The sequence below is a fragment of the Oncorhynchus mykiss genome, chromosome 2, assembly GCF_013265735.2.
Source record: "Oncorhynchus mykiss isolate Arlee chromosome 2, USDA_OmykA_1.1, whole genome shotgun sequence".
Taxonomy (NCBI): Eukaryota; Metazoa; Chordata; class Actinopteri; order Salmoniformes; family Salmonidae; genus Oncorhynchus; species Oncorhynchus mykiss.
The window spans coordinates 67,298,891-67,310,371 of record NC_048566.1 but is presented as its reverse complement, the minus strand read 5'-3'; the positions used below and the strand labels follow the sequence as shown (position 1 = coordinate 67,310,371).

General features: G+C 42.2%; 1 protein-coding gene across 1 annotated transcript; it reads left to right on the top strand.

Annotated features, from left to right (window-relative positions):
• Window positions 1-6,232: 6,232 nt before the first annotated feature.
• Window positions 6,233-8,172, top strand: LOC110494509 (potassium voltage-gated channel subfamily G member 4-like). The gene has a single exon (XM_021569642.2). The coding sequence runs from the start codon at window positions 6,258-6,260 to the stop codon at window positions 7,107-7,109; it is 852 nt and encodes a 283-aa protein (XP_021425317.1). The 5' UTR covers window positions 6,233-6,257; the 3' UTR covers window positions 7,110-8,172.
• The last annotated feature ends 3,309 nt before the right edge of the window (window positions 8,173-11,481 follow it).

Genomic DNA, 11,481 nt, shown 5'->3' with positions numbered 1-11,481 from the left:
GTTTGTACAGATGAACGTGGTACCTTTAGATGTTTGGAAATTGCTCCCAAGGATGAACCAGACTTGTGGAGGTCTGCAATTTTTTTTCTGAGGTCCTGGCTGATTTATTTTTTCCCATGATGTCACATGATGTCATGCAGAGACATAGAGTTTGAAGGTAGGCCTTGAAATACATCCACAGGTACACCTCCAATTGACTCAAATTATGTCAATTAGCCTATCAGAAGCTTCTAAAGCCATGACATAATTTTCTGGAATTTTTCAGGCTGTTTAAAGGCACAGTCAACTTAGTGTATGTAAACTTCTGTCCCACTGGAATTGTGATACAGTGAATTATAAGTGAAATAATCTCTATGTAAACCATTGTTGGAAAAATGACTTGTGTCATGCACAAAGTAGATGTCCTCACCGACTTGCCAAAACTATAGTTTTTTTTTTTTCCCCAATTTCGTGGTATCCAATTGTTGTAGTATCTTGTCTCATTGCTACAACTCCCGTACGGGCTCGGGAGTTGATGTCTGCAGTGACATCACAGGGGGTTGACTACAAGCATGATAAAAGCAACGTGGACTTTTCCTTTGATGCAGAACTTACTCGGAAACATGTGTGCTATGTTCCTGATTGTCAACTTCTGTCTGCAATTGCATTAATAAAGGTTTTTGAATTATTTAATTAAATATATTGTCATAATGCTAATTTCACCAATGAGCCAATGATGATTGACAAGGACGAAAGGAACGAACCCTAACAGTTGCAAATGTGTCTTCCAAATGGACAATGACCCCAATCATACTTCCAAAGTTGTAGCAAAATGGCTTTATGACAACAAAGTCAATGTATTGGAGTGGCCATCACAAAGCCCTGACCTCAAAGGTTTTAAGGAAGAGTTCACCAAGCAAAAAACATTTTTTTCTTCTCTTTTTTATTTATTAAAACAATTTAATAATAATTAACTAATGGAGCCTTTATCCTGACTGACGTAAAATGATTTGAATGATTTGAATGGGATTTGCGGCACAAATGCTAAAATGTTAGTATGTGGATACAATGCCAGGGAAACTAAACCAAAGCATGAATTGTTGTCATATGTTGTCCATAGACTGCCTACAAGGTATGGAAACCAATGTGTCATTTTGTAATTTGGGTGAACTATCCCTTCAAAAAAAAAAAAATCCAAAGCCTTGGAAATGAGTAGACACATTTCACACTAGAAACTGTGGTGCCATTGAGTGATACAACACTGTTATTCTGTTAGAAGCATCTCTGAGAATGTTGCTAACCCTTTCTGACTGTAGCCAAGTAAGCTGTCATACATGTCAGGCAGTTGGTTGTACACTATGTTACTCCCATTGGCCCTTTTTAATTATTCAATTCCGTCACTACTTGTTACATTCTGACTTTGGAATTTGTCAATACTGATCTTGATGATTTGTTTTCCAGTCAGAGGCAAGTTAGCAGTAGCCGCATTGAATTGACTGCTGCTGTTAAAATGAGACGTCATTGACATTTGTTACAGAACAAGTCAGCGAGATAAGATTAGAGGGAATGCCTTAGCTCTGAGAAATCAAGCATCATGCAGATGAGTGGGAGAGCATCACTCTACCTTAATGTGCTCAAAATCCCAGAGCACAAGGAATATGTATTTACCTCTTAGCCCAGGTCAGCCCTCTGGAAAGAGAGGAGGGGGGAGAATGAGTGAGTGATGAATAGATAGGGTAGAGGTTGAGAAGTCCCAGGGGTTGAGAAATGGGCAAGAGATGGACTGAATGTGAGTGAGAGACAGGAGGAGTAGAGATTAAATATCCATAGGTTGGGAAAGATTCCCAGATCCCTTTGGCTTAGGAAAGATAAAAGTCCTACTGAAAGAAGTACAAATCTCCCCTCCAGTGGCCAGGTGCATGATCGCCTGTAGGAGCTGGAGGGACAGTGAGTAACCTCTCTACATTGAGGCTAATAGCCCTACAGCAAGCATCGGTTTAAAGCAGCTCTAACTCTACCGCCACTGTACTGACTGAAGAAGGCACGAAGTACACACAGAAAGATAACAATGACTCCCGCTCTGAGAGAGCGAGAGAGAGAGAGGGAAAGAGATTAGGGGGAGGGATGTGTGAGAAGGAGAGAAAGTAGGGGAGGGAGGTGAAAAATGAGGGTGAGAAAACAAGTGTTTGTGTGAGGGATAAAACAGAGAATGTGTGTGTGTGAGAGGGATGGTGGGAGAGAGATGGGTAGGAAGAGAGGAAGAGGGATAGAAGCCAGCCAGGGAGGGAGTGAGGGATGAGAGGGCTGATGGGAGAGGCAGGGACAGGTGAGAGTGAGGAATGAGGCGTGTGTGTGTGTGTGTGTGTGTGTGTGTGTGTGTGTGTGTGTGTGTGTGTGTGTGTGTGTGTGTGTGTGTGTGTGTGTGTGATCAGTGGATATAGCTGGTGGCAGTTTTTTTTCCATTTGGCCTATGAGTGTTTAATTACCTGCCCCACTTAAGGCGGTTAAAGGGGATTCTGGCTTTTTTGTCTTTTGGGGTCATGCCCAGTGTGTCGAATTAATCTTTGATCCTGCGTAATGAATTGATTGTGTCCCACTTAGCTATCAGTGTAGCATGCAGAGTAGGTGTTAGCTGAGGATGTATTAATTACTAGGGGCCCAGTTCAGACTTCTAGGACTTTTTTTTTTACCATTCTTCAACCCATGGTTATGATGGACTGTACATTGAATTATAATAGGGAGCATAGTGTACAATAGTATAAATACAGTGCATTGGGAAAGTATTCAGACCCCTTCCCTTTTACCACATTTTGTTACGTTACAGCCTAAAATTGATTAAATTACTAGTTTTCCTCATCAATCTACACACAAATCCCAATAATAAAAGCGAAAACAATAAAAAAATATATTTAAAAAAATACCTTATTTACATAAGTATTCAGACCCTTTGCTATGAGACTCAAAATTGAACTCAGTGCATCCTGTTTCCATGACCCTAAGCACAGGGCCAACGAAATGCAGGAGTGGCTTCGGGACAAGTCTCTGTATGTCCTTGAGTGGCCCAGCCAGAGCCCGGACTTGAACCCGATCAAACATCTCCGTAGAGACCTTCAAATAGATGTGCAGCGACACTCCCCCTCCAACCTGACAGAGCTTGAGAGGATCTGCAGAAAATAATGTGAAAACCTCCCCAAATACAGGTGTGCCAATCTTGTAGCGTCATACCCAAGAAGACTCGATGCTGTAATCGCTGCCAAAGGTGCTTCAACAAAGTACTGAGTAAAGGATCAGAATACTTATGTAAATTATATTTCAACATTTTCTAAAAACCTGTTTTTGCTTCGTCATTATGGGGTATTGTGTATAGATTGATGAGGGATTTTTGTAAAAAAAAATTGAATAAGGCTGTAACGTGGAAAATGCTGTGGAAAAGGTCAAGGGGTCTGAATACTTTCTGAATGCACTGCATATACCCTATTGCCCGCACTGATCATGGAACTGTGTAATGACAACCACCAAGTATTACACCATGCGTCAGGTTCAAACTGTAATAACAGTTTGGTTTGCGCTCCATAATGATTTAATATAATTTTTTTCATGTAGAAAAAGCTCTTATCTAGAGCGACTTACAGTGCACTCATCTTAAGCTAGCTAGGTGGGACAACCACATATCACAGTCATAGTAAGTACATTTTTCCTCAATAAAGTAGCAATCAACAAGGTCAGAGCTAGTAAAGGGGAAAAAAGTGAAGTACGAGTGTTAGTTCACGAAAGGCTTATTTTTTTGGGAGGTGGGGGAGGGTAGCTCTTCAAAGAGTTAGGGTTTCAGATGTTTTCGGAAGATGGCCAGGGACTCTGCTGTCCAAGCTTCAGGGGGACGCTGGTTCCACCGTTGGGGTGCCAGAACAGACAAGAGCTTGGACTGGACTGAGCTGAGCAGGAACTGCCCTCCCATAGGGGTGGGAGGGCCAAGAGACCAGAGGTGTACTTAGTACTCGGGTTAGGGTGTAGGGTTTGAGCATAGCCTGAAGGTAGGGAAGTGCAGTTCTTGTTTCTGCTTCGTAGGCCTTCATGTACAATTTTTATTGCATTAAAATATTATCCACTATTACTAGTGATCCTCAGCAACAACCACATGGCTGTGACAGAATTTACAGGGAAGCAAATTAAGTTAAACGAAACATTGAATGGAATGATACTAAATGTAGGCTACCAACTGAATGGGAACTAACACTAAATTGGCAGTTAAATGTGTGTTTATTACTCACAGTTGCTACTGATAGAGGCTAATAATATTTAGCATGATACAAATAGTAGGAAACAGAATGTCAGGGTATATACAGTGCCTTGCGAAAGTATTCGGCCCCCTTGAACTTTGCAACCTTTTACCACATTTCAGGCTTCAAACATAAAGATATAAAACTGTATTTTTTTGTGTAGAATCAACAACAAGTGGGACACAATCATGAAGTGGAACGACATTTATTGGATATTTCAAACTTTTTTAACAAATCAAAAACTGAAAAATTGGGCGTGCAAAATTATTCAGCCCCCTTAAGTTAATACTTTGTAGCGCCACCTTTTGCTGCGATTACAGCTGTAAGTCGCTTGGGGTATGTCTCTATCAGTTTTGCACATCGAGAGACTGACATTTTTCATCTGACCAGAGCACCTTCTTCCACATGTTTGGTGTGTCTCCCAGGTGGCTTGTGGCAAACTTTAAACGACACTTTTTATGGATATCTTTAAGAAATGGCTTTCTTCTTGCCACTCTTCCATAAAGGCCAGATTTGTGCAATATACGACTGATTGTTGTCCTATGGACAGAGTCTCCCACCTCAGCTGTAGATCTCTGCAGTTCATCCAGAGTGATCATGGGCCTCTTGGCTGCATCTCTGATCAGTCTTCTCCTTGTATGAGCTGAAAGTTTAGAGGGACGGCCAGGTCTTGGTAGATTTGCAGTGGTCTGATACTCCTTCCATTTCAATATTATCGCTTGCACATTGCTCCTTGGGATGTTTAAATCTTGGGAAATCTTTTTGTATCCAAATCCGGCTTTAAACTTCTTCACAACAGTATCTCGGACCTGCCTGGTGTGTTCCTTGTTCTTCGTGATGCTCTCTGCGCTTTTAACGGACCTCTGAGACTATCACAGTGCAGGTGCATTTATACGGAGACTTGATTACACACAGGTGGATTGTATTTATCATCATTAGTCATTTAGGTCAACATTGGATCATTCAGAGATCCTCACTGAACTTCTGGAGAGAGTTTGCTGCACTGAAAGTAAAGGAGCTAAATAATTTTGCACGCCCAATTTTTCAGTTTTTATTTGTTAAAAAAGTTTGAAATATCCAATAAATGTCGTTCCACTTCATAATTGTGTCCCACTTGTTGTTGATTCTTCACAAAAAAATACAGTTTTATATCTTTATGTTTGAAGCCTGAAATGTGGCAAAAGGTCGCAAAGTTCAAGGGGGCCGAATACTTTCGCAAGGCACTGTAATTAGAACATTCAAGAGTGCACAAAGGTTACATTTGGTGCAACATTGCCCACATTAAAAGCACATTTTGTACTTCACTGTGGGAAAGGGGCAGAAATACGTGTCATGTTGATATGCTTTCTGCCGTATTACTGGAATGAAGGAAAAATAATCTAAAACAACTGCTATTGTATTTGCAATCTCTTTCTTCAAGCGGATTACTCATTTAACTAGGGCTTATCAATAGCTCTTATCAATTTATACATTGCAGTGAATGGAGAATGCTGTTATTTCTCTCTGGAAAAGAAAGCAGATGTTTTTCCACTTGGAAACCGACAGGGTTTGCTCAACCTTTTTCAGGGTTTCCTTGCACGTAAAGGTGGTGGAATTATTAGGGAATCAAGTCAAGATCAGAATATGCTTATCTGTAGACGCACCTCTGCCACACCCCCATTTCTGTGATCTCCACCCCAAATGAATAGCTGACTGACACATGCGTTTCCCCATACTAAAGTTCAAGGTCAGAATGCTCGAAGAGAGGAAAGTGCACGAAAATGGAATGAAGTTCCATTTAGGCACATGTAATTCCTCCCTAGATGATTATCTAACCTGCTGATTTCTGTCCCGCCCCTTGTGTGTGCCTTTCTCTCTCTCTTCCTCTTCAACACTCTCTACCTACTCCTCTCTCCGTTTGTCCAAATCTCCCCCCCCCCCCTCTCTCTCTCGCCCCAATCTCTTAATCTGTCTCTCTGTCTATCTGTGCCACAGGGTGAGTGTTCTCAGAAGTGTCGCCATATGTTCATCGTGGAGACGGTGTGCGTGGCCTGGTTCTCCCTAGAGTGGATCCTGCGCTTCATTCAGGCTCGCAGCAAGCTGGAGTTCATCCGAGGGCCCCTCAACGTCATTGACGCCATGGCCATCCTGCCCTACTATGTGTCCCTGGTGGTGGATGAGGATGATCCGGCCCTGGACCATGAGAAGGCCGGGGGGACCAGCTACCTGGACAAGCTGGGCCTGGTGCTCCGGATCCTGAGGGCCCTGAGGATCCTGTATGTGATGAGGCTGGCCCGTCACTCTCTGGGCCTGCAGACCCTGGGCCTGACGGTGAGGAAGAGCACCAGAGAGTTTGGCCTTCTGCTGCTCTTCCTGTGTGTGGCCGTCACCCTCTTCTCCCCGTTGGTTCACCTGGCCGAGAGCGAGCTGACCGGAGCCCAGGACTTCAGCAGCATACCCGCCTCTTATTGGTGGGCCATTATCTCCATGACGACAGTGGGCTACGGCGACATGGTGCCACGCAGCATCCCTGGCCAGGTGGTGGCGCTGAGCAGCATTCTGAGTGGCATCCTCATCATGGCCTTCCCAGCCACCTCCATCTTCCACATGTTCTCTAAGAGCTACCAGGAGCTCAAGCAGGAGCACAACCGCCTGTTCAAAGAGGAGTGTGCGGCTGCAGCGGCCCTGGCGGCAACCAGCAGGGAAGGTCAGGAGGGGAGCGAGGACTTCCCTCCCCCAGGGCTGCGCCACATGTGCCCAGACACGGAGAGCACTCGCTCTCTGGAGTCCCTGTCCCTTCTTGAGAACGGTGGTGTGGTCTCAGGGAATAACCAGCATAGCCACAGCCCCAGGCTGCCAGCTGGAGCCTTCTAGACAGACAGACAGGCCTCACCTGCCCTGGCCCACAGACCTCACAGCACACTAGGAACAGGGAGGCCTCAGCAGGCTTACTAATCACAGACTTAATAGAAGATGCAGTAAAAGATCCAATCCAAAGTAATTTTTTCCATGGCTGTCTTTATCTCTGAAAATATTGCGTAGCTCACCCACAACATAATTGTTTTAATTTTAGTCTCAATCTCTATCTGAGATCAGAATGTGCAGACCTGGGCCAATGGAAGCCATAGCCATCTGTCTACCCTAGACCCATCTGTACTGAGCTCAACTCTGCTGATTTTATTTCTGAGAGGCTTTGAAAGCTGTACTTTAAAAAAATCTCAGATGGATGCTTCTGACTCTCCCATGCTGAATAAACCCTCTCTCTTTCTCCCTTTGCAACAAATACAAAGACACACACAGACTAACACTGGATTTGGCTGCTTGAGTGTCTGGAGTCATGGGCATGGAGTTATTTGTCACTCCACCACATCTTCCGTTGTGACCTGCAGGAAGAGGATATTGGATGAGCAGTGTTCATAGTCCTTTTATAATCTACAGGAGACAGAGAGCCATCGGCATAGAATTAACTTTGTTAGGCTCCAAATAAAAACACAAGTAATCTCAACTACGCAGTTGTCATAGTTTTTTGTCTTTCTGGGAAGATATATCCTATCCTATTCCCTGAAAAGATAAATCAGAGAGGGTATGTGCCGGGTTGAAACATTAGTCCGTGTAAGTGAGATTAAGCTGCCAAGACGCAGCATCATCTGATGCAAAATGCATCAATACCAGCTGTAAGTTATATATCTTGAAAACTTGATTGCTGACATGCAAAACATTTTGGGACTATATCAACAATGGACTAATGAAATAAATACCAAAAGATAGTTGTTGTTTCTTTCTTTAAGGGCCCTACACACCCTACATAAACAGCCTACGTAAACAGAGTGATGGAGCATCGTCAAATCAAACTTTATTTGTCACATGCGCCGAATGTAAGTCTAGACCTTACCATGAAATGCTTACTTACAAGCCCTTAACCAACAGTGTAGTTCAAGAAGAGTTAAGAAAATATTTACCAAATAAACTAAAGTTTAAAAAAAATGATAAAAAGTAACACAATAACATAACAATAACGAGGCTATATACAGGGGGCACCGGTACTGAGTCAGTGTGCAGGGGTACAGGTTAGTCGAGGTAAGTTGTACATGTAAGTATGGGTGAAGTGACTATGCATAGATAATAAACAGTGAGTAGCAGCAGTGTACAAAACAAACGGAGGGGGGGTCAATGTAATGGTCCAGTCATATACTGTCCATTCCAAAATCTTTGCCGCACAAAAGTACATATAGTTGAAGTCGGAAGTTTAGGTTGGAGTCATTATTATTATTATTGTTTTTCAACCACTCCACCAATTTCTTGTTAACAAACTATAGTTTTGGCAAGTCGGTTAGGACATCTACTTTGTGCATGACACAAGTCATTTTTCCAACAATTGTTTACAGACAGATTATTTCACTGTAAACTTCCGAAATAATAAACTTTTTACTACTTTAATACACAGTTGAAGTCGAAAGTTTACATATACCTTAGCCAAACACATTTAAACTCAGTTTATCACAATTCCTGACATTTACTCCTAGTAAAAAATCCCTGTTTTAGGTCAGTTAGGAATACTACTTTATTTTAAGAATGTGAAATGTCAGAATAATAGTATAGAGAAGGATTTATTTCAGCTTTTATTTCTTTCATCACATTCCCAGTGGGTCAGAAGTTTACATACACTCAATTTGTATTTGGTAGCATTGCCGTTAAATTTTTTACCCTGGGTCAAACGTTTCGGGTATCCTTCCACAAGCTTCCCACAATAAGTTGAGTACATTTTGGCCCATTCCTCCTGACAGAGCTGGTGTAACTGAGTCAGGTTTGTAGGCCTCCTTGCTCGTACACGCTTTTTCAGTTCTGCCCACAAATTGTCTATAGAATTGAGGTCAGGGTTTTGTGATGACCACTCCAATCCCTTGACTTTGTTGTCCTTAAGCCATTTTGACACAACTTTGGAAGTATGCTTGTGGTCATTGACCATTTGGAAGGTCCATTTGTGACCGACTGATGTCTGATGTCTTGAGTTGTTGCTTCAATATATTCACATAATTTTCCTTCCTCATGATGCCATCTATTTTCTGAAGTGCAGCAGTCCCTCCTGCAGCAAAGCACCCCCATAACATGATGCTGCCACCCCCGTGCTTCATGATTGGGATGGTGTTCTTCGACTTGCAAGCCTCCCCCTTTTTTCCTCCAAACATAACGATGGTCATTATGGCCTTACCGTTCAATTTTTGTTTCATCAGACCAGAGGACGTTTCTCCAAAAAGTATGATCTTTGTTCCCATGTGCAGTTGCAAACCATAGTCTGGCTTTTTTATGGCGGTTTTGGAGCAGTGGCTTCTTCCGTGCTGAGCGGCCTTTCGGGTCATGTCGATAAAGGACTTGTTTTACTGTGGATATAGATACTTTTGTACCAGTTTCCTCCAACATCTTCACAACGTCCTTTGCTGTTGTTCTGGGATTGATTTACACTTTTTGTACCAAAGTACATTCATCTCTAGGAGACAGAACGCGTCTCCTTCCTGAGCTGTATGACGGCTGCGTGGTCCCATGGTGTTTCTACTTGCGTTCTATTGTTTGTACATATGAACGTGGTACCTTCACACGTTTGGAAATTGCTCCCAAGGATGAACCAGACTTGTGGAGGTCTACAATTTTTTTCTGAGGTCTTGGCTGATTTCTTTTGATTTTCCCATGGTGTCAAGCAAAGAGACACTGAGTTTGAAGGTAGGCCTTGAAATACATCCACAGGTACACCTCCAATTGACTCAAATTATGTCAATTAGCCTATCAGACGCTTATGAAGCCATGACATCATTTTCTGGAATTTTCCAAGCTGTTTAAAGGCACAGTCAACTTGGTGTATGTAAACTTCTGACCCACTGGAATTGTGAACAGTGAATTATAAGTGAAATAATCTGTCTGTAAACAATTGTTGGAAAAATGACTTGTGTCATGCACAAAGTAGATGTTACCGACTTGCCAAAACTATAGTTTGTTAACAAGAATTTGGTGGAGTGGTTGAAAAATGAGTTTTAATGACTCCAACCGAAGTGTATGTAAACTTCCGATTTCAACTGTAGGCAACGATGCTCCTTCGCTGTGTTTGCGTAGTTTCCGAAAAGTGTGTAGGGGCCTTTACCTATACAAATCATTAATGTAGCATTACTCTGTTGGCAGACATCCTATGTGGCTTTTCTTAATACCTGTCTTTACATACATAATAAAGATCACATCCTCCAAGCCCTAGGTCATCTAGCATGAATGAAGCAGCATGGCCATAGCTTTGTTTTGACCTCGCTACCACTCTTTAACCTGATCTCTTTGTGTCAGAAAGTATGTCTATGTTAGGTGACCCTCTTCTCCAAGAACTGAGTCCATGGGTTAAAGGGCCACCAAGTCTCATTAAACCCTGGGCGCAGAGAGCAGAGGGCAGGAGTCAGCTAGGGCCCCCTAGACAGCTGTGGCTGTAATCTAGATGATACAGGGGATTAACAGGCAGATCATAAGGACAGGTACTTAGTTACAGTACACTACTGAAATGCACCCTCTGTTGTTTTGAATTGTTTTAGGATCCAATCCACTTCAATCACACGGGACTCTTGTAATCATAGAATTCCTTGTATATGGTCTATCATTTAGAATGATGTAAGACATTTTATAATGTAACAAACGTGCATAGTTGGCATATTATCCTACATTTGAGTAATGTCATAATGTAATCATAATGGTACACTTGGGCTTATTAGATGTCTTTTAACTTGCACTGGTAGATGGATGCCTCTCTGCATGCACAAAACCCAGCTCTAAAGATTATTTTAGTAGTATATCTCATGAGGTATTGCTCTATAAGGCTATAAGACGTAGCACTTCTTCAGATTATTTGGTCTATCAAATGTAACAATTTACGTCCAAAGCCCCAGTCATTTAGCATATTGTCCCTCTCTACTCCAGACTTGGAACCATTTGATTGTGTCTGCCTCCATTTTACCTATCTCTTAAAATGTTGTTTTAATTAATCACATTTAACCATTTTATTTAATTGGAGTCAACATATAAAGATTGATTGGAAAGTTGGGAAATTAAGGTTGAATGGAGAGGAGAACCCACTAACAGAGGTATGACGTTGGATTTTAAATGTGAAGTGAAAAGTCAAGCTACTTCGGTATTAATCAATGCATGTAGTTCTGTTTCTTTTAATGACACTTCATTAAGTTGAGGTGTGCCGTCTCATAAGGTGGCTGGCATTGATCCAAAC